A 23,117-nucleotide genomic window follows, 5' to 3' on the forward strand; every position below is an offset into this window, starting at 1 on the left:
ATAATATTGAATTGGAGAAAAGTACAGCACAGGAACTTCAGTTAAGCTTCTTTCTCTCACAGATCAATTTTCTGCTTAGTTTATAAAGACATTTAGGACTAGGTACAGGGCTCTAATAAGTGGTCATTGTTCACTTCTCTGACATCCCTCATATGACAAGTATACGTGTCAATATTTGAAATAAAAGGTGTGTTCTTTTGGTGCTTCACATTATGTCTATACCTTATTAATATCTGAAGACCTTAAGGCACAACCAGGCATAGCAGAATAAATATATTGGGAGGACATGGCTAAGACAGAGATCTGCAACCAAGAAAGGAGAGAAGGACAGATGGAAAATAGGGCTGTCACTGTGTACACAAAGGTGTGTATCAAAACAACATAATAGAATAAAATAACAGATCATCAGAGGATCACAGGTAAGGCAAAGTTAGTGACAGCTTACAATAAGCCGTCTGCAACTTTTGAGATGTGCAGTGTCAAGCAAAGTTTGCTGGCGGTATTTCAATTTTGTTGTTTATTGAGACTCGGCTGACATTGCAGGAAAACACTTTGTTTTAGAGACTGAAGGAGCTCATGTAGGAAAAAAATTTCACTTGTATATGCATATACAGTATCTCACAAAAGTAAGTACACCCCTCACATTTTTGAAAGTATTTTTATTATATCTTTTCATGGACAACACTGAAGAAATGACACTTTGCTACAATATAAAGCATTGAGTGTACAGCTTGTATAACAGTGTAAATTTGCTGTCCTCTCAAAATAACTCAACACACAGCCATTATTGTCTAAACCGCTGGCAACAAAAGTGAGTACGCCCCTAAGTGAAAATGTCCAAAATGGGCCCAATTAGCCATTTTCCCTCCCCGGTGTCATGTGACTGGTTAGTGTTACAAGGTCTCAGGTGTGAATGGGGAACAGGTGTGTTACATTTGGGGTTATCGCTCTCAATCTCTCATACTGGTCATTGAAAGATCAACATGGCACCTCATGGCTAAGAACCCTCGGAAGATCTGAAAAAAAGAATTGTTGCTCTACAGAAAGATGGCCTAGGCCAGTGATGTCGAGCCTTGGCACCCCAGATGTTTTGGAACTACATTTCCCATGATGCACTACACAGTGCATGAGCATCATGGGAAATGTAGCTCCAAAACATCTGGGGTGCCAAGGTTCGCCATCACTGGCCTAGGCTGTAAGAAGATTGCAAAGACCCTGAAACTGAGTTGCAGCACAGAGGCCAAAACCATACAACGGTTTAACAGGAAAGTTTCCACTCAGAACAGGCCTCGCCATGGTCGAACCAAGAAGTTGAGTGCACATGCTCAGCATCATATTCAGAGGTAGTCTTTGGGAAATATATGTATGAGTGCTGTCAGCATTGCTGCAGAGGTTGAAGGGGTGGGGGGTCAGCCTGTCAGTGCTCAGACCACACGCCGCACCCTGCATCAAGTTGGTCTGCATGGCTGTCGTCCCAGAAGGAAGCCTTTTCTAAAGATAATGCACAAGAAAGCCCACAAACCGTTTTCTGAAGACAAGCAGACGAAGGACTTGGATTGCTGGAACCATGTCCTGTGGTCTATTGAGACCAAGATAAACGCATTTGGTTCAGATGGTGTCACGTCACATCTTGTCAAGTGTGTGTGACAGCAACCAGGTGAGGAGTACAAAGACAAGTGAGTCTTGCCTACAGTCAAGTATGGTGGTGGGAGTGTAATAGTCAGAGGCTGCATGAGTGCTGCTGGAACTGGGGAGCTACAGTTCATTGAGGGAACCATGAATGCCAACATGTACTGTGACATACTGAAGCAGAGCATAATCCCCTCCATTTTGAGATTGGGCCACAGGGCAGTATGTCAACAAGATAACGATCCCAAACATACCTCCAAGATGACCACTGCCTGACGGTAAAGGTGATGGACTGGCCAAGCATGTCTTCAGACCAAAACCCTATTGAGCATCTGTGGGGCATCCTCAAGCGGAAGGTGGAGGAGTGCAAGATCTCCAACATCCACCAGCCCTGTGATGTCATCATGGAGGAGTGGAGGAGGACTCTAGTGGCAACCTGTGAAGCTCTGGTGAACTCAATGCCCAAGAGGGTAAAGGCAGTGCTGGAGAATAATGGTGGGCACACAAAATATTGACACTTTGGGCCCAACTTGGACATTCTTACTTAGGGGTGTACTCACTTTTGTTGCCAGTGGTTTAGACATTAATGGCTGTGTGTTGAGTTATTTTGAGGGGACAGCAAATTTACACTGCTATACAAGCTGTACACTCACTACTTTACATTGTAGCAAAGTGTCATTTCTTCAGTGTTGTCACATGAAAAGATATACCGGTAATAAAATATTTACAAAAATGTGAGGGGTGTACTCACTTTTGTGAGATACTGTATATACAGAGAGAGAGTGAGATAACTAGGTTGTTTTGGCAACACAGCCAAAAATTGAGACTTTGCTGAAACTGTACAAAATTGCAATTAAATTGGTTTTTAAGCCACTTTATCCCATTCTGTCGGTTTATTAACCCTGTGTGTCTGTTTTTTTTTTTTTTAAAAGCCGTTCTTTACCAGTTTTCAGAGAGCCGAGCGCCGCTCACGTGACCCACTGGCTCTCTCCTCTCCCCGTCTGACAGCTGCAGCGGGCGGAGCCGAGGGTTCCCTGCTGACGTCAGTCGGGTAGGGAGGAGGAGAGAGTCGGCGGGTCATGTGAGTGAAAATCAGCACTTTGAAAACTTGTAAAGAACTGCTTATTTTTATAAAACACAGGGTCACACAGGATTACTAAACAGACAGAATAGGATAAAACATTAAATGGAACTACAGCAGCAGGAGGGGAGGGGCAGGCACTGACACAGGAGCAGACAGGCAGGGAGGGAGGGGGGAGAGAGGACAAAGGAGGACAGGAGAGCTGCGGTAACGGAGGCAGGTACACGGATCATGGTGTAAGGGCTCAGCAGCCATGATATACCATGGTCAGTTTACAGGGGGGGAGTGTATAGCCAGGCAGGATTAGACAGTTTTTTTAGGTGATAGAAGGGGCCGAATTATACAGCACAAGCATTGCTGTATAACATGCTTTAAAGGGAACAGGATCAATTTTTTTTTTTTATTAGGTTAACAAACGCTTTAAGTACAAGGTTAAAAGGTTTTTGTTAGATCCATTAAATTAATGCAAAACAAATATATCCTCTGGGCCTTTAGGCCTAGTTCACACCCATGCAGGTTGCAGTTGATGCATATTCCAGGTGCATTTTGCATTTTCTAAATACATGTTGATCCATTGAAGTCTATGGAACCAAAAACACAACCTGCTGGTCCCTGGCCCTTTCCATAAAAGGCACAGATGTGAACGTGACCCATAGGAAACCATTTTAAATGGACTGTAGTGTGTTGCAAAACTGAAAACGCACTAAAACATGCATAGGTGTGAACCAGGCCTTAAAGCCTAACTCTATGTTTAATGTCCCTGTAAATAGTTTGGCCAAGCTGGCCCAAACAAACTATTTACTGCACTGCACAGGTGCGCTTACTGGACATGCGGTACTAACTTTATGTAACCTCAGCTACAGGCACTTCCCATCCCACTCCTGCAACAAAATAAGAGACTTCATCCACCCGTCTCTCCATCTCAGCCAGTCAGCGGGAGCTTTGTATTCATTCGCAGAATGCAAAGCTTCCTGTGAATGGCTGAGCAGTGCTCAGGCTGACTCAATTCTGTTCCCAGAGTGGGACATGAAGTTCTCATCCCACTACTGGAACAGAGCGCTGTATACTGTCTGTTGCTTAGGCTATATACAGTTGATACAGCATGCCCAAAAAAAAACGCACCTGTTAGCACAGTAAATAGTTTGTTTGGGACAAAATGGCCCAAACAAACTATTTAAAAAGGTACAATAAATGTGGAGTTAGACTTTAACCTCCCACAGTAAGCTGACAGTGCTGCACTGAAATATTAAACATTGTTATCAGCTCTGCGTAAGTTCTATCTGTGAACTACAGAACACCTCCCTCAATGTTATGAGGATAATCTGTAATTCCAGCCCACTTCGTGTCATGGGGTTACAAAAGCTGGTCCCTCCATAGATCCAGGACAATCAATGAGTTCTTGGGTTTAGATTTGCATTTATAATTTCCAAGAGGACCACCTGATGTTGTGACATGGGCATTTTTATAGTTTTATCAGAAGATCCTACTTAATCTAATTTATCTGTATAAAGCTTTTACCTCTTGTGCAAAAAATAACATTATGGATCATAAATATCCTCTGCAGTATGTGCACTTGGATAGCTCCAGGGGCATTTCAGATGCAGCAGAGGGAAAAAAGTTATCAGCTGAAATGTTTATGTTGGGTGTACACAAGAATTACACTATACATATAAGGCACATTCTCAAAAGTTATACGAAAGAAAGATATGGAGGACGAGTATTCACGACACCTGCAGCCAGCAAACTGACAGCAACTCTGGCTAATACAGAAAATTTAATATGCTACAGTCACTGTTACCAGGTCTTTTCCCCAACAGGGAACATGACAAGTACTTTAAAGTGTCAATAAAAACATATCATAAAATACTATCAATAAATGCTATATTACATGCTGTTCATACTCAGTCACTATGAGATTAGTTTTCCTGGTTGATACTGCTGTTCTCCATCTCCCCCTTCAGTCCAACTCCCCAGCTGGGGATTTTGCAGAGTAGGCAGCTCTGCACCATGCTCTGTTTTTGGTGAGTTTCTTTGCTGAACATTTCCTTCCTATCATTTCTGAGCAGCCCATGCGACTATAGAGTCACACATGTGAGCGTATACACAGTGGTAAATGACAGCCCACTCCCTCCCTCTTCCTCTATGCCCAATAACCAGCTGAACACAACAGGAAAGATATATTACATGAAGATTGATGGAGGCTTCCCCTCCCTCTTATAAGAAGACACAGGCTGGTGGCACACGACAACCCGTGACTGGCAAAAATCCGCCCACACCATGTTTTTGCCAAAAAATAATAAAGATTTGATTTTAAATATATATTTGTATGACAACCTAAAACAGCTTATTGGGATTATTTATTCTTACTCTGTATTCCAAAGGCATTTTTTTGAACATTTAACCAGCAGCAGAGGACTAGAAACTCCTCCCACCAATGTTTTCCTGCAAACAGGCTGGAAAAGAGCTGGGTCATGTGACAGATGCATATCGATTTGAAAAAAGGTACTTTGTTTTTTAATTAAAACAATTACAGTACCATCATCCACATACAGAAATAGAAGGGACAATATAAATTAAACAGTGTGTGTGTTTAGTATCACTTTAAGGCCCCTTTCACACTTGGAGTCCATCGGCGGACTCCGTTTTTCTCAGAGGGGGGATCCCCCGCTGAGCAGATGGATGGCAGCTCTGTCTCCGCGCTGTGTGCGGAGACAGAGCTGTCAGGTCCCCCGTTGTTCTCTATGGGGGAATCGTCCTTATCCGATCCAATCCACCAGACGGATGGAAAATAGGGTTTCCATCCGTCCGGATTTGACAAAAAGGATTGGATGTCAGCGGACATGTCTCCGCTGACATCCGATGCCCCATAGAGATGCATGGGGCATCCGTTCAAATCCGCCAAAAATACTGTCAGGCAGATCTAAACGGTCCGCAAGTGTGAAAGGGGCCTAAGGGACCATTTGGATTCTTTCTACTACAAGTAAAATCAAGTGTGGCAGCATCCTTTAATGCCACCCCAAATGAGACATTTTTATTTTGGCTGATTTTTATGTATATTTTAGAGATATACACAAAATGGTACAGCAATCTGCAGCCAAGTTACTTACCTGTAAAAATAAGAGCACCCTCTAACTGTGTTGTGAGTGAAATGTTCTTGGCTTTTCTCATTCCCAAAGTCTTCCAGAGGATCTGACCACAAAATATCACACATGGGTCCATATGCGGGGGGTTCTTTAAAGCGATCTAACTAAGAAAAGTGAAAGAACACAGCAATTAGTTTTCAGAATGTAACTAGAATAAATAGAACCAATGAAATTAAATAGGACACATACAGTATGGCCTACAGATAGGGAATAGTACATAAATAAATGATCACTTAATGCACTTAGTAATATATATATATTTTTTTAAAACAGCAATAACCATGATTGAAATAATCTTCCTTTTGATTAAAGGTACATATACAAAAATCTGATGTCTCACTGACAAGGTCTTTTCGGATCTGATTTTTTAGTAGACAGACACAATGGGGTTTAATTACTAAAGCTAGAGAGGGCAAAATTAGTCACAATTCTGCAGAGAAACCAATCAGCTACTGGATTTTATTGCTAAAGCCTAATTAAACAAGCTGAGGATAGAAGCGGATTGGTTTCTCTGCAGAATTGTGACTAATTTTACCCTCTCTAGCTTTAGTAAATAAACCCCAATATGATATTTATATTGTCCATATAAAAAAAAAAAAAAAAGACGGAAACAATAAAGAAGATGCCTTGGTCAGGATAATCGGACACACAAGTAAGCCAGGGGCAATGATATAACTAGCAAGTCTGCTTTTAAACATGAAAGGACATTTATATTCCATAAGTGGAGTTTCTCAAGAGAGGCATGGGAATATGTTTAACACAGGTAAGGATTTTATGTATTCCTGCCTTTGTATACTGCACACCCGGTCTTAAGAAAAATATGGAGGCTTCCATTGTTCACCTACTGAAAATGATAGTTGCCTGGCTGTCTATGGATTTAGTACTTTCTGAGACAATGATTGGGAAGAAGCACGAGGATCAGGAAAGTCAGAACCCAATCTGTCTTATATATTCTCAGGGATAGTGATCCAAGCAGTCAAAGTACTGGACAAGAAGGTGGCAATGGCAGCCCCTCTTCTTCAGTAAATATTCTTGTAATGCACCATTTAAAACTACATTTACCTAAGTTACACGATCAGTCTCAGCATTGCACTAGGTTATTTTATTAGGTTATTTTTATTTTTTATTTTGTTGAAGAACATGGTTAACCATGGAAAACTGGAAATCCAGATACATTTTTAAATAACAAATTCCAAAATAAATTTCAATACAATTATGGGTTAACTAAAAAGACAACACATCAGAGCGGTTTTCTTTTAGGCTTCCTTTATCTGACTGAATTTTGCACTGAGCCATCCAATAATGTATCAGGCATAGAGGCTTGTTTTATCAAATAAGCAAACTGCTAGCTGGCTCACAGCAGAAAGCAAAATAATAATACCTACCTGACATAATAAAAAATGAATGATCATATTAAAAAAGGAAAACCACAATACATTCCCTTGAAAGAGCAAATGCTGACAACCACCAAACTTGGGGCCTGTGATAACAGCTTTCGTTAACGTCAGAACTGCTTCTCTCCCTATGCAAGACAAAGGAAGACAGGTCAAAAGGTGGGTCAACTGCACCTCTGAATGAACTCTCAACGATCTCAGAAGCCTCTAAAATTGATCTTAAATGCAAGCTGAATGTACTAAAGAGGTTGTAAACCCCCTTTAATGACTTTTGCCTATAGGTAAGCCTATGATAAGGCTTACCTATAGGTACTGTATATATTTCCTAAACATGTACCGTTTAGGAGATATTTACATTGCATGCAGCCGAAAACGTCATAGGTGCATGCGCTCTGAAGGAACGGCCACACGTGCCGTTGCATCAGAGCCCTGACTGGCGGGAGTGAGATCATCGCGCGTCCGGCCAATCAGATGGCCGGAGGACGAGAATCAGGAAGGAGGGTGGCCAAAAATGTTTGCTGTGTTATCGGTGAACGGGTGGCACTGCGGGGCTTCGTTATAAGGTAAGTATTTCATAATGAGCTAGTAATGCATGCATACCATTTTGTCTTTCAGGTTTTTCTTTTTTTTTTATTTAATTTTTTCTGAGATTTGCAACCTCTTTAAAAGCCCACCTCTACCTATCGACACTAGGCTGCAGACCCTCGACACAGGTTCTTAGCGGTTCTGGCAAACATTGATTTCAGTCAACTAGCGATTCTTTTTTGTATGATGTATTCATTTTAAAGCACATAGAACCTTGGAAGCCACAGGAAAACTACAATAAGGGAGCAGTTGGCAAGTCACCTTGATTTATACACTTATCAAAATCTTTAAGCCAGCCAAGAAGCAGAACAAAACATAAATAATTTAGCAATGAAACAGTGAAATTTTAACCCAGGGCTTAATAATATTTGAAAGGAATGAAGTGATATTTCATCTCTCTGACATTCAATTAAGAAGAAGAAAACTTTCATTAAAAAGATGCATTCGTAGATTCAGCTTTAAATACAGATCATAAAATATGCAATACTAAGCTGGATTTCTAAACTTATTTTAGGCTCCTAAATAATTCATGGTTTTGTAACTGAAACACTCTGGAATGAAATATTGTGTGTTGATAAATATGCAGATTGCATTCACAATTGCCAGGGACAGTCTTATTACCAACTGCACATTCCATAAAAATGTTAATGACTCCAAGTAAATATGCAATTAAGCATGGAATCCCAGAGTAAGAATAAATAAACAATATGGGGGTGCATTAATTTACATTTGATTAAAGGTGAGGTTCCCAGCGGGAAAAAAACAATCACGGACCATTGTGTCTCAGGATGAGAAACTGTCTGGGTAGTAGATCAGCAGTATACAACCTTTCAGAGACTGGATCTGAACAAGACTACCATTAATAATCTGTTATGATTGATGCCAGAGAAGCAACCAGTTCCTAAACAGAACCACTGGTACAATTTGCCTCTGGTACTTCACATGATGAATGATGGTAGGCATGCCACTAGTTTCAAGATAATTTATTGCTATACAGTCTCAAATTTGTCTAGAAATTGTAGAAGCAAGAGGTTCAATTTAAAGCTGAATCTGTTTAAAACTATCTAAGAATTTGTAGTTTTATGCTACCTATTCTGGATCAAAATAAATCTTGTCTAACAGCAAAGTCAGGTTCTCAACCTCCAAGGCAGAAGCAGAGACTGGTCAAGAACACACCCAGCTTGATGCCTGGTTAAAGAAGGAGCAGCATTATGGCGATTAAGTAATTATTCTGTTAGTGCATATGCATGCAATAGAACCTGACTGGTTCCTAGCAATGGCTTTTCCTATGATGGATCAGCAGAAGATTGGATTTCAACCTCGAAAAACTTAAAAAAGGCATGAACAGAAGACCACAACTGGGCTACAGAGGCTTGGGGCCGAAATGCACGGGAAACTCCCACTGATCTCGTAGCATGGGCTTGTAAAAGCACAGGAGATTTATCATTAAGAATGTAAGCTCTTGCAATCAGATTTCATATCCATTGTTCAATGTAGGACTTTGAGGCAGGGTGTCCCTTCTGGGGTCAAAAGAACAGGACATACAGGGAATCCATCTGTCTGATTGGAGCAGTAGCCTCGAGGAATACTCTAATGTCTCTCTCTACACTGTCCAGACAATGTAGAGATTACCTGAATTGTCTTGTGGGCATTTTCTGATAGCTGGAAGGGAGATGAATCCTGCATAAGATGGTCATCCAGCCAGCCTGTGACTTGGATGCCATGAGTTCTGAGAAGGACAAGCAGAGCTATTAAGACCTTTGTGAACACTCTGGAAGCAGAGGATAGTCTAAAGGGCAGGGAGAAAAACTGGAAATGGTTATCTGCCAAAGTGAAGTACAGAAAACGCAGATGTGGTAAGTAAATGGAAACATGCAGATAAGCATCTTGCATGTCCACAGATATCAATTATTCCCCTTGTCTCAGACAGGCAAATACTGACCTTGAGGACTTCATGTAGGGTTTTGGAATTTGAAAGAATTTGTTCAGGGATTTGAATTTTTGAATAGGTTGAATACTCCCGTTTGCACTTTGGTACTGTGAACAGGCTTGAGAAGAACCCTTTAAAATTGTTTTGTGGCGGTACTGGCACGATTCCCTAGGACATGTGGTGGTTCAGGGCATTCTGCAAAGTTAACTGTCCTTGGGTAGTTTTGGTTGATTTGAAAGAAGAATGCAGTGAAGTAGTAAAGTTTTTAACTTTACCACCACTTTTTTTTTCTCTTTGAAAGTACCGATTGCACTTACAGTTCTGGGACATCTGTGACCCAGTAAGAATTAAACTGTAACTGACATACCCACATTCTTAGAAGTTAGCATGTCCCTATATTGTGGGGAGGTCCAGTCGCCTGGGTGGGCCAAGCCTTGCACCAAAAGAAAGAGCTGAACTCAAACTTTGAAGTTAAAACCTGATTAGAGTGAGCGGAGAGGTGCTCTACATTTAGAGATGCTAGGGGCTCTTGGGAAAGGTAAAATCTTTCAACCTGTGACCTCTTTGATGAAATGGTCAAGTGTCCCACCAGACAGCTATATGTGAGATGCCTTTTCCAGGCAGCTTCAGCTGTCCATGCTTTTATAAAAAGTTTCTGCGCACCTGAATGCAGCAATTCTGGAAACATATCTTATTGCATGTTTAGGGGCACCCACACAAAAAAGCAGAGCAGAAGGCAATCGCTCTTTAACAGATCTTTCCTGCAATACAGGGTCAAGTTATTGTTCATTATACTATTCCAGTCCAACATACTAAAATCGCAGCCAGAACTGGATGAAGGGCTGGGCCTGCAAGAATTAAAAGAGCCTTCAGGAGCATTTTTAGCATTTTCTATCCTGCAGAATCTTTGAAATAAAGAACAACTTCAAAAGGAGCAGCAAGATGTTTATTTAGGACAAAGAAGGCCGGATCAACTACAGGAATCAACTACACTTCTTTGCAAATTCTTTTTCCACATAATGCCAAGGCTACCGCAGACAACAACAATAATGTTAGCAAGCATGCTGCATGAAGCTCCCTCCTCAATACAGTGACAATCTGGGGAAGAAATATCTTCTGCAGCTTCCTTCAATACTGCTTCAATATGCTCTTCATTCCCCTCTGTGTCTGCATCCTCTAGAGCCATCATACCAGAAAAAAACTCAGGTTGAGAAATGGAATAGAAGAGGCATGAGGTTTTTGGGCTCCTAATATCTGTTTGAAGACTGTAATCTGCCCGAGGAAATGTGATATAGCTGCAGAGAATTCTACTTTAGCCAACAGGCCATTTGTAGTGCAATTCTAGAATCAGGTGCTGAGAACGGTGTCAGAGTCAGTTCATGTTCTGGTACAAGAGCCACATCATCACTGAGGTTGAGTGTTGTGTGGGCCTTCAACAAAGTGAATGTTTACATGCAATTCTGCATTGACTCCCTTTTACCTGGTCTCCGCCAAAGCTACAGGGGGGGGGGGGGGTGTTCCCCTGTGGGGTACTCAAGGAATAGGTTGCAGAGGATAGTGTAACCGTGTCCATAAGTAGTATGCGGTAACCTAGGTGTAGACCAACATATAGAGAATAATCATGGCAAAAAAGGTGGGAGGAAGCACCCAAGTACCTTATAAAAGCTGTAGGCAGAGACTGAGACTGTGCTTTGCAAGTTGAATTTTAGTGCCAAGTTTTGGTATTTTTTTTTTTAATCAGATTTTCTTTTTACATTTTTCTTTTTTCATAATATACATACAAAAGAGACAAAAAATAAATAACAAAAGACGGAAAAAAGAAGAGAGAAAAATATAATAATCAGTTTAGCCAATAAAACCCTAGCATTAACAGTACATTTGGTTCATAGCTTTCCAGTATTCCAAAAATAGCAAGAATATCCAAGGAATATGGGACTTACACTAGAACATGGAGCATCTATCCATTTTTTCCTTTATTTTTTCAAACTTCCAAGAAGCATTTTGCTGAGCTTAAGTATATTTCTTAAACAATACATTTTATCCATTTCCCGAATCCAATCCCCAAGGGTAGGAGTGTTTGGTGAAACCCAATGAGAGGCTATTAACTTACATGCCCCAAAAAGTGATTTACAATGGCAACTGCCTCATAATGTTCCAGGTTGTTGAAGTTTATATAGGCCACGGAGACATATAATGGGATTTAGAATCAGCACAGTGTTTTATACAGAATTTATCTAATCTATGACACCCTGCCAAACCGGTGAAATTTTGGACATGTCCAAAACAAATGGATAAAGGAACCAGGAGATTGAACACATCTTGCACAGAGTTTTCCTTTCTGCCCATCCTATGCAACAGTTCTGGGGTCTGGTAAGACCTATACAGGATAAAAAGTTGAGTGACTCTATGAGATGGAGATACAAAACCAACTGAACATTCTTCATTATTTGATCCTATATATCCCCTTAAGCTTCATCAATATCCATCTCCTATTTCTGCCTGCATAGGAAAGAAAATTTAAGAAGGAATACGGTAGCAATCGCGTGTAGACTTTAGAAATGAGCCCCCTTGTGGTTTTGGCCTGGACCTCGCTTCTCAAAATGGGAACTGAAAAAAAAGAAGCATTCGGGGCCAAGTTTAAAAAGTTTACAATGTGAAGTGGATACAGTCCAAATACAGCCAGGCTTGTACAGTAGCGATCAGAGATACAAAATCCTACCTTACCTGTCCACAATGCTGTACTGTAAATAAAGTCCAGACTTCATCCAATAAGGTGGGCAAATTCCACAAGGGTCTTTAAGAAATGGCCCTGGACCTGAATAGCACCCTGTGGCTAACTCAACATGCTGCACCAAGTGCCAAGGTGAGTGCCCATGCAGGATCCAGTGCTCAAAGAAACATTAGATGCCATCCCCTCACTAGGGGATCCAGGTATGCCTCACAAGGTTTTATCAAGGTTGCACCATTTCCAATACACTGCTTCTATGCTGGAATTGGAAGACAGTGAGGGCTTGATAGAAAACTTGGATGATCAAATATTAAAGAAAAATAATAAACTAGTTAAGCTAAGGGTGCTTTTCCCCTATAAAGGTGAAAAGATCCATCACCTTCAGACACTAGTACAAACCTGAGGACTCACAGAGTGAAGTAGGGTCATAGGGGAAGAACCCAGGGGTCATGTCCTCGAAAGCTTTGCCAGTGTCCAATCACCTGATGGTACATGCCCTGTAACCCATGATGTATGAATACTCTGTGTCCTGTACTATAAGATTAGGATAATAGGATTTTTGACTTAATTGTAAAATCCTTTTATTGGAGTACATTACAGTACACAGGGTTATTGGTTATACAGCTACTTTCACATGACTTGACACTGGCAAACAAAGCTGTGAGGACAGCAGAAAGCAATAAGGAGTGAATCATATAAACAGACCTATGTTCTGTGATATACTCCAACAATCCCATTTTCTTAACTGTACATTACAGGGCATAGGATCTTAGACTTAGATGACTGGAATCTCTAAAAAATAATGCAACTAAGGGGTGGGCAACCCAATAAATACATAAAAAAATGGGCAAAAAGAGAACTTGAAAACTCAAAGGGCAGACTGAAGCACCTTAAATCCCAAAAATTACATCAAATGAGGCCTGAACATCCACCTGGTAAAACTTATCAAACTTGTGGTGGCAAATCAGGGAATCAGGTGCCTGATGCTGAAAAGTTAATGAAAACTGACCTTTCAGATAGTACATTAATTAATAAAGTCTAGTGCTTAAATAAATATGCAACTGTTCCTTCAATCAATCAACAGGGTAAGTATTACCAGTAGGTTCAATCTCAAAGATGTTCTGACCCATACACCAATTAATGGGTGTAATAAAGCTTTTTTTCACTCCAACGTCTCCATGTCTAACCTAAACCTCTTTACAATCTTTCCAGTGTATTCTCCAATAAAAGAAAAACTCATATAGTGCAGTATCTTCCAAACTAGAATACACTTCCCACTCAAGTGTACACATGCATATTGATTGATGAAACAGCTGCATATATTTAACCGCTAGACATTTTTGATTCATATACTGAAATTTGCCAGGGGGCATTATGCAGTCTAGCAGCTGATTGGGGACACTTGAGCACTAGTTAAGGACCTTTAACATCTTTCAGATTGTATGCCTTAACAGGCAAGAAAGAAACATAGTCATGCAGACTGTAAAAATGGCAGGCAGCATGTCCTGTACAAGGATCCTCAGGAATGACAGGAGTGCATCAGATTGTCTAATGGAAGCTGACACAATAGATCCAGCGTGTACCACATCCAGACAGTGGAGAGAAAAAAATTCCTTAAATGGTACAGAGCAGCAGAGAAGCACAATGTCTTAATTAAGGGGGAAGAAAGAAAAACAACCTTAAGAAAAAAGAGACCATAGGCTGAAAGACAACCGCATCCCTGACCTCATCAGGGACTTGCCTAGCTGAGGTGATAGCAACGAGTAAGGCAACGTTGAGAGTAAAGCCCCGTACACACGTACCGATTGTCGGCCGTAAATATTCGGCCGCCGAACGATCTGCCGATTGTCGGCTTGTTAGTATGATGCTTCCGACAACCGACAGCCACTTTTCGGCCGAACAGAATCTGTTGTGCAGGCATTAAAATTTTTGTTGGCCAACATCAGAACGGCCGATTGTTCGCCAGTCAGTACAAAATTCGGCCGACAAACAGCCGATTAGCAAGACTGGGCATGCTCAGAAAAGAAAAAACACACGGAAAGTTAACCATCACATGACATCACTTCTGCAGTCGGCTGTTGTTGGCCGACAAAATTCATGTGCAGTCTTTTGCAGTTTTCAGCCGACAGGACAGCACCGGACAAAAGACGGCATAGTTCGGCTGACATTCGGGACTTGTGTACGGGGCTTTAGTGTAGCCAGGGGAATATTCCTGATGGGTATAAGGGGTGACTGAATGGCTGAAAGAACAAGATTGAAATCCTACGGAGTCCCTGGGGAGCGTGCAGGAGGGTTAATGTGAGCAATACCCCACACAAAAACCTTCACTAAAGAAAAGGATAGCTGTGTTCAAGAATTGACCATTGATGGTACTCAAGGCTAAGTGCTGATCCAGACTGGTTTAGGGGGAAGAACAGGATTTGTACCATCTGAAATTGAATTCCAAAGCCTCATCACTATGCCTAATGGCCCTCAGAGAAGTCAATTCCCTATCTTGCAGGAGCACAGGGATGATTGTCAACATCCTATCTTACAAGAGCACAGGGATGACTGAATGCACTAAAACCCTGTCTGCTAGACCCCTGTACTTGGAATTCAACAGCCTAGTCGGTAAAGCCTAGTGACTGAGAAGCAGGAACATGAACAGAAGATCTAGATGATACAGAAGGGCCCACAGAGAGTATGCCAGGAATAGGAGTATGTCTGGATACCACATCCATCCGGCCAAGTTTGATGCAATAAAAACCACCAGAATGCCCTTTATCTTAAGGAGCAGGCAAGGAAAAAGCTTCGGAAGGGTAAAGGTATATGTTAGGTATAAGTCAATTAATCTCTCAGAGTATCTATAAAAAAGAAAAAAAAATAGTAGTTTTAGGTAGCCTGACCTTTTATTTTTTTATGTTTCTACTAATCCTTAATGTTTGTAACAATGTTCTGTTCTACATGTAAATGTAGTCAGTTGGTAATCGTGTTTAGTTGGCACAAATATAATCTATTCTGAAAACCCAGTGTGCTAACAGTAAAACTTGTTTTAGACTAAATAAGTGGGCAAATGCACATATGCAGCTCCTGTTAGAACCCTTCTGACTGTGTTTCACATTGCCAGCATGCAGAGTATGCATTAGGAATATATTCAGCACATTCAGGCAGGTGGCAGAACATACTGCATTGAATTGTGCCAGCAGGTAGAGTAATATTTACTTTCGCAGTATGCATTCACCCAGACCTTAAGGCACAGCAACTCTTGTCCCACACACTATAAAACAGAACAATAGCACAGGTATTCTAAAACTGTGGATTAGTTTCATCAGCACTTACTTTTCTAATGTCGTCTAAAGTGTTGATTTCCGGAGATAAGCCACCGTGTACACAGAGGAACTGTTGGTTCATTAGAGCAGCCAGAGGAAGGCAGTCAAAGGCATCCATGCAGGCATCGTACACTCTTTCTGAATATTTTATTTTACCTTTAAATGACAAGAAAAAAAAAAATCACAGAATTTTAAAAAGTAAGCTTTAGGAAATCTAAGTCAGCAACACTACATTCTATATTTTTGTGAAATTGCCATGCAACTCCACTGGTATTCATACCATTTTTATGACCAATGGCAGTCTTCCAAAAACTCTAGCCAAAATAAAAAAAAAAATAATAAACCAGCATTCAAAAATGTTTTACTGGGAATCCTAAACAGTATTTTTATTTTAAGTTGCCATTGTCACTGTTGTACACTTACAGCTGTGTGTAGTCTCATCCATGCAGAATTACATGTATTTCAATTACCCCCAATATCTGACCTTACCTCCTCCACTACAAATCTCAGTACATTCAACAGAAGGCCTATGTCACAATAGCAATTCGGTCACTGGCAAGTGACATCACCTCCTCTAAGCTTGAACCAGAGAGCTCTGTCACTAGGTTCTGCAGTGTTTTATTCACAAAAAATCCTTCCTCTCAGATCTAGAAATCGAGGAGATCGGTATATGCAGTTTGGTGGTTTTGCTGCTGACAAACTTACCAACAGCACAATCACCAGTGTAACATGGCCTTTATACCTCCAGCTTCAGAAAGAAAGCACTGCAATAAGAATTTGGAGTCAGTGACCACCATTTGCACTCTTCCTCTATCATTTTACAAGTATTGCAACCACGTCCTCTATCAACCTGATCCAGGCTTTCAGCTGGTATGCTGAGAATAGTAGAATTTCAAAAGGAGTCCTGTAACGAGGAAGTATAGAGGCTACCACCTCCTAAAAAAGGCTAGGACCCTGGAGCATATTCATTGTAATCACTTTAGTATTTTTAGCTGGAGAGCAGTAATGATATCCTCTGACTTTTCTCAGTGCAGGCTTCCTTTAATGTGAAGAGTGATTTCAGGGGATAATGACCGATGAGCCCAGTTTTAAATACATATATACATAATATAATCACTGCCATCTTTCATCTTTCCTAAAATAAAAGAATCCTATTGTTCTACAATGAATTTTGCTGAATTAGAATGCTTTATTACAGACATGTTTTAAACAGGCTGTGTGTGTATACAGTATATATACAGTATCTCACAATAGTAAGTACACCCCTCACATTTTTGTAAATATTTTATTATCTTTTCATGTGACAAGACTGAAGAAATTACATTTTGCTACAATGTAAAGTAGTGAGTGTACAGCTTGTATAACAGTGTAAATTTGCTGTCCCCTCAAAATAACTCAACACACAGCTATTAATGTCTAAACCGCAGGCAACAAAAGTGAGCAAACTCCTAAATGAAGATGTCCAAATCAGGCCTAATTAGCCCTTTTCCCTCCCTGGTGTCATGTGACTCGTTAGTGTTACAAGGTCTCAGGTGTGAATGGGGAGGAGGTGTGTTAAATTTGGTGTTATCACTCTCACTTTCTCATACTGGTCACTGGAAGTTTAAAGCTGGATATCCAACTTTTGTGGTTAGATTTCCTTCAGATTTACCTTTTCTATGTAGTGCAAGAGCCTGCCAGATTGCATACAAATTGAAAGTGTTTAGGTTTGACCTCATATTATATGGTTTTGGTAAGTCTAAAGGAAAAAGTCTTCAGAAAATCTTATAGAGTGTATGGCCCATAACATGGTACCTCATGGCAAAAAAACTGAGGATCTGAAAAAAAAAAAAAAAAAAAAAATTCTTGCTCTACATAAAGATTGCCAAGATGCTGAAACTAAGCTGCAGCATGGTGACCAAGACCATACAGTGGTTTAACAGGACAGGTTCCACTCAGAACAGGCTCAGCATCATATCCACAGGTTGTCTTCGTGTAATAGACATATGAGTGTAGCCAGCAAGCTGCAGAGGTTGAAAGGATGTGGGGTCAGCCTGCCAGTTGTCAGACCATACGCTGCACTGCATGAAATTGGTCTTCTAAAGATGATGCACAAGAAAGCCCGCAAACAGTTTGCTGAAGACAAGCCGACTAAGGACATGGATTACTAGAACCATGTCCTTTGGTCTGATGAGACCAAAATAAACGTATTTGGTTCAGATGGTGACAAGTGTGTGTGGCGGCAACCAGATGAGGAGTACAAAGACAAGTTTGTCTTGCCTACAGTCATGCATTGTGGGAGTGTCATTTCTGGGCCTGCATGAGTGCTGCCGACACTAGGGAGCTACAGTTTGAGGGAACCATGAATGCCAACATGTACTGTAACATTCTGAAGCAGAGCATGATCTTCTCCCTTTGAGGACTAGGCCGCAGGGCAGTATTCCAAAATGATAACGACCCCAAACACACCTCCAAAATGACCACTGTCTTGCTAAAGAAGCTGATGTAAAGGTGATGGACTGGCCAAGCATGTGTCCAGACTTAAACCCTATTGAACATCTGTGGGACCTCTTCAAATGGAAGGTGGAGGAATGAAGGTCTCCAACATTCACCAGCTCCATGATGTAGTCATGGAGGAGTGGAAGAGGTTTTCAGTGGCAACCTGTGAATCTCTGGTGAACTCCATGCCCAAGAGGGTTAAGGCAGTGCTGGAAAATAATGGTGGCTACACAAAATATTGACACTTTGACTTAGGGATGTACTCACTTTTGTTACAGCGGTTTAGACATTAATGGCTGTGTGTTGAGTTATTTTGAGGAGACAGAAATTTACACTGTAATACAAGCTGTACACTCATTACTTCACATTGTAGCAGAGTGGCATTTCTTCAGTGTTGTCACATGAAAAGATATAATAAAATATTCACAAAAATGTGAGGGGTGTACTGTAGAGGTGAGATACTGTATTTCAATATATACCGCTAATAAAGTATCTGGGATTTGGCTTTAGTCAGAAAAACAGTACAAAGAGCCAAGAGCATGGACGTCGTACAATAACCTCTAGCAACTTTGTGGAAAAAAAAAAATCCTGGCTGCTATGTGTTACTGCACATTAAATTTGCTCTTTGTGCTTCCTTACTGACCAAATACATACTGGAGTTGATTTACTAAACTGGAGAGTGCAAAACCTGGTGCAGCTGTGCATAGCAGTAAATTTTGCACTTCAGCTTGTTTAATTAAGCTTTGACAGAAAAAAACCTGAAAGTCGATTGGTTTCCATGCAGAGCTGAATTCTCCACTTTTAGTAAATCAACCCCACTATGTCAATTTACTATATACCATGTAAAATGTATACCACATCAACAGTAATGTACACTAGTCCACAGCAAGATATAAGAAACAAGTCTTTATTAGCTTCTACTGTCTTAACTACCGAAAACTAGATTCTGATTGCCCACTGTGGGCTACAGCATATCATTACTCTTGGCAGATGATTAAAATGTTCTATCAAACAGGAAAATATGCTTGCTGCTCTTTATCATTATAATGAGTTGTACATTTCAACAAATGAAGAATGTCAAGTGCAGTTTACACTGGCACCATAAAGTCTGACACATGAATGAATAAATCCAGTAAAGAAGCAAAAGCAGAAGAAACAGAAATGAAATCCGAATACTAATATCTTAAAGGAGAAGTATGGCCAAAGCTTTTTAGCTCTACATCCCCTATGGATCACAGGAGTGCAATTTCGTCTGCACTCCTGTGACCCATTTTCAGCCAACAGCGGGTTAAAGCCCGCTGTTGGCTGACGTCACTCAGCTGGTCCAGGCTCTGGATTGATCTCAATTTTAGAGCGAGCCGCTGAGAGCCTGAGCCAGCCACTCCCACCTCCTACATAGCCAAGCCCTCCAATGAACGCTGGAGAGGCAAAGCACGGACCCGGTGACTAGCTCACTGAAGACAGAGCCAAATGATCATTGGTTGTGGATCTCTCAATTCTCAGTCTTCGAAGCAGTGGGGGGGGGGGGGGGGGGTGGTGGTGCATCCACCTAGGTGAGTAGATTTTTTTTTTTTTAAGAACCCATACTTATCTCGTAAGAACAGCCAGGACAGATAAATGGTACATTTGGATTTTAGAGCGATGTGCATTAACCTATAGCAACTGGTTTTTAGTTTACTATGGCAAGGTTCAAAAAGATCAGATCATACAGAATGTTCTGCTTTACTACACTTTGCATACTGATCTTTGAAAAGGAACTTCATCTGAAACCTTTTCTTTCTGTTTGGAAGGAGTGGAGGAGGGCTAAAGCATCTGTCAAGGTTGTAGATCTTCCTTTACGGAAGGAAACAGAAATCAGAAAGAAAAATCTGATGGTGAATCTACAAATAAAAGGGGAGTACCATTATTGTTCCTGTCCCCAGGCATGAGATTTTGGTCTGCTTTCTGACAAGATGCCAATAGGTCAGGAGAGGAATTCTCACCAAATGGGAACAGAGACAAAAAAAAAGAAAAAAAAAAAAAAAAAGAAGAAGAAGGTTCTAGCTCCTTTTCACTACTAAAAGGTTAGCCTATCCACTTTCAAATAAATGCATTTGTTTTTAAAAAGTACAAGAACACTAATTTGCTGTAACATAACTTTCATGTACAAGACTGGACACAGGACATTGTTCCCTTAGAGCAGGGGGTCTCCAAACTTTCTAAGTAAAGGGTTAGATTACTGTCCTTCAGACTTTAGGGGTGCCGGACTGTCACCAGTGGGAGCAGAAAATGCACCAGCATCAGTGGGCATAAACAATACTCCATCATTGGGTTCATTGGAAGGAATAGTGCCCCAACAATGGTGTCAGTGAAAGGAATAGTGCCCCAACAACGGTGTCAGTGAAAGAAATAGTGCCCCACTGATGGTGTCAGTGGGAGGAATAGTGCCCCATCAATGGTGTCAGTGGGAGGAATAGTGCCCCATCGATGGCATCAGTGGGAGGAATAGTGCCCCATCGATGGCATCAGTGGGAAGAATAGTGCCCCATCGCGATAGTGTCAGTGGGAGGAATAGTGCCCCATCGATGGCGTCAGTGGGAGGAATAGTGCCCCAACGATGGCGTCAGTGGGAGGAATAGTGCCCCATCGATGGCGTCAGTGGGAGGAATAGTGCCCCATCGATGGCGTCAGTGGGAGGAATAGTGCCCCATCGATGGCGTCAGTGGGAGGAATAGTGCCCCAACGATGGCGTCAGTGGGAGGAATAGTGCCACATCGATGGCGTCAGTGGTAGGAATAGAGCCCCATCGGTGGCGTCAGTGGGAGAAATAGTGCCCCATCGGTGGCGTCAGTGGGAGAAATAGTGCCCTATTGGTGGTGTCAGTGGGAGGAATAGTGCCCCATCGATGGCGTCAGTGGGAGGAATAGTGCCCCATCGATGGCGTCAGTGGGAGGAATAGTGCCCCATCTATGGCGTCAGTGGGAGGAATAGTGCCCCATCTATGGCGTCAGTGGGAGGAATAGTGCCCCATCTATGGCGTCAGTGGGAGGAATAGTGCCCTATCGATGGCGTCAGTGGGAGGAATAGTGCCCCATCGATGGCGTCAGTGGGAGGAATAGTGCCCCATCGATGGCGTCAGTGGGAGGAATAGTGCCCTATTGGTGGTGTCAGTGGGAGGAATAGTGCCCTATCGATGGTGTCAGTGGGAGAAATATACCCTATCAATGGTGTCAATTGGAAGAATAGTGTCCCAAGGGCCAGATAAAAGTAAGCCAAGGGCCACATTCGACCCCTGGGCCACAGTTTGGAGACCACTGCCTTAGAGAAACACATAGACCATGACCACAATAACATCCAGATGAGTACCAGCTTGTCTTGGAGAGGCATAATATAATCCTCTTGCACAAAATAGGTTTCATGATAATGAAGTGAATCGTAAAACTATTACTCAACATTCGCCTGTTAGCCTAAAAGTGAAATCAGTGTTGTAAATACAAAAATAGAGAAATACTGTAGCTAGGAGCAGGAATAACTAATGTTCTCTATCCTACAGGGACCCATTGTCATGTCTCTAACAAGAAACCTTTTTCTGTAGAATACGAACACCTGAAATGAAAGAGTAAGGTATACCTACATTCTTGTTTGAAGGTAAAATACTCTGTTAGATGTCTACATTCATGATTCCCGCGGAGTAAAAACAGAGTTTTGGGATATAGAATTTTCAAGGCCCACAAGTACAGCACACACTGAAAAAGAAATACAGCTTCATCAGTAAACTCATGACATGTCACAATTCACCATAAACCCTTCTGTTTCCCAGAAAGTAGCAGGTAAATGGGGATATGCAGTTTAGGTGGAAATGTTCTATCAGTATACAAAAAATGGACACAATACTGCTGTCATTCATAGTGCTGGGCTGATTGCAGCCTGGCCATACAAATATTCAAAGTGTACCACTGTGTGTATTTTGTTGCACTATGCACTATGTATTTTGTTGCACTATGATATTAAATTTCACTAGCAAGTGAAATCTGTATTTCGAGCCCCCAACTATGTTTATATACAGAATTCCTTTGTGATGTTACATCCAAACCGCATAGCTTATTTTTAGGCAAAGGAGAACTAAAAAGAAATCGCAAAAGAAATAACGAAAATGGCATAAATGAACTGTTTTACTTGTTAATATTTGTTTGGTTTTAGTCTTGGGATTCATTCACACATTCATTCCAGCACCCCTGTTTTTTGGTTCCTGTGTCCCAGCTCTTCAGCCTCTCCAGCTCTGGTAAGCTGAACCAGAAAAGAGAGAAATCATCTTTCTGGCTAGACAGTGCTCCAGACATGTGTAAAATAGCGGTGAGCAGCAGAAAGAATAAGACTAGCCAGACACATAAACCTAAACCCAATAAACGTCTTCTAAACAGCATGGATGGAGGAGTCTTCCCTGCTGGCTTCTGTATTCCCACAGCCGCTGTTCCTGAAAAGTGACTGCATTGGCTGTTGGGCAATCATTTTCGGGTCCTTTGATTTTCAGATCAAAGTTTGTCAAGTCGGGAGGTGCCTTTAAGGACCACCTAAGGCTCGCATTTTGGTTGATTCAGGAAGAAAAATCCAAAATTTAGGCCGTGTATAGCCAGCCTAACAAATTGTTTGGCAAGCAAAATGATTCATGCACAGTAAATTTATCTCATATGTGTTCTTGCCTGAAATACCCTTAAGCCCCGTTCACACTAAGGCGACCTGTGAGGCGACCTGGTCGCCTCACAGGTCGCCTTCCATAGGGAAGCTGCGGACCCGTTCTAATAGGAGCGACACAAGTCGCTCCGACTTAGAAAAAGGGTCCGGAGCTACTTTGGGGCGACCCG

The 23,117-nt window shown here is 41.4% G+C and overlaps 1 protein-coding gene across 4 annotated transcripts in view; it reads right to left on the reverse strand.

Annotated features, from left to right (window-relative positions):
- Window positions 1-23,117, reverse strand: part of PPP3CA (protein phosphatase 3 catalytic subunit alpha) — a 466,059-nt gene that overhangs the window by 127,421 nt on the left and 315,521 nt on the right. For all 4 annotated transcript variants that reach the window (XM_082243610.1, XM_082243608.1, XM_082243611.1 and 1 more), the window contains exons 4-6: window positions 21,890-22,001; window positions 15,809-15,954; window positions 5,818-5,957 (exon numbers count right to left, since the gene is read on the reverse strand). In XM_082243610.1, the coding sequence (XP_082099736.1) occupies window positions 5,818-5,957; window positions 15,809-15,954; window positions 21,890-22,001 (398 nt within the window). The remainder of the gene's footprint in view (window positions 1-5,817; window positions 5,958-15,808; window positions 15,955-21,889; window positions 22,002-23,117) is intronic.

Source organism: Pelophylax lessonae (assembly GCF_965119305.1).
Source record: "Pelophylax lessonae genome assembly, chromosome: 1".
Lineage (NCBI taxonomy): Eukaryota > Metazoa > Chordata > Amphibia > Anura > Ranidae > Pelophylax > Pelophylax lessonae.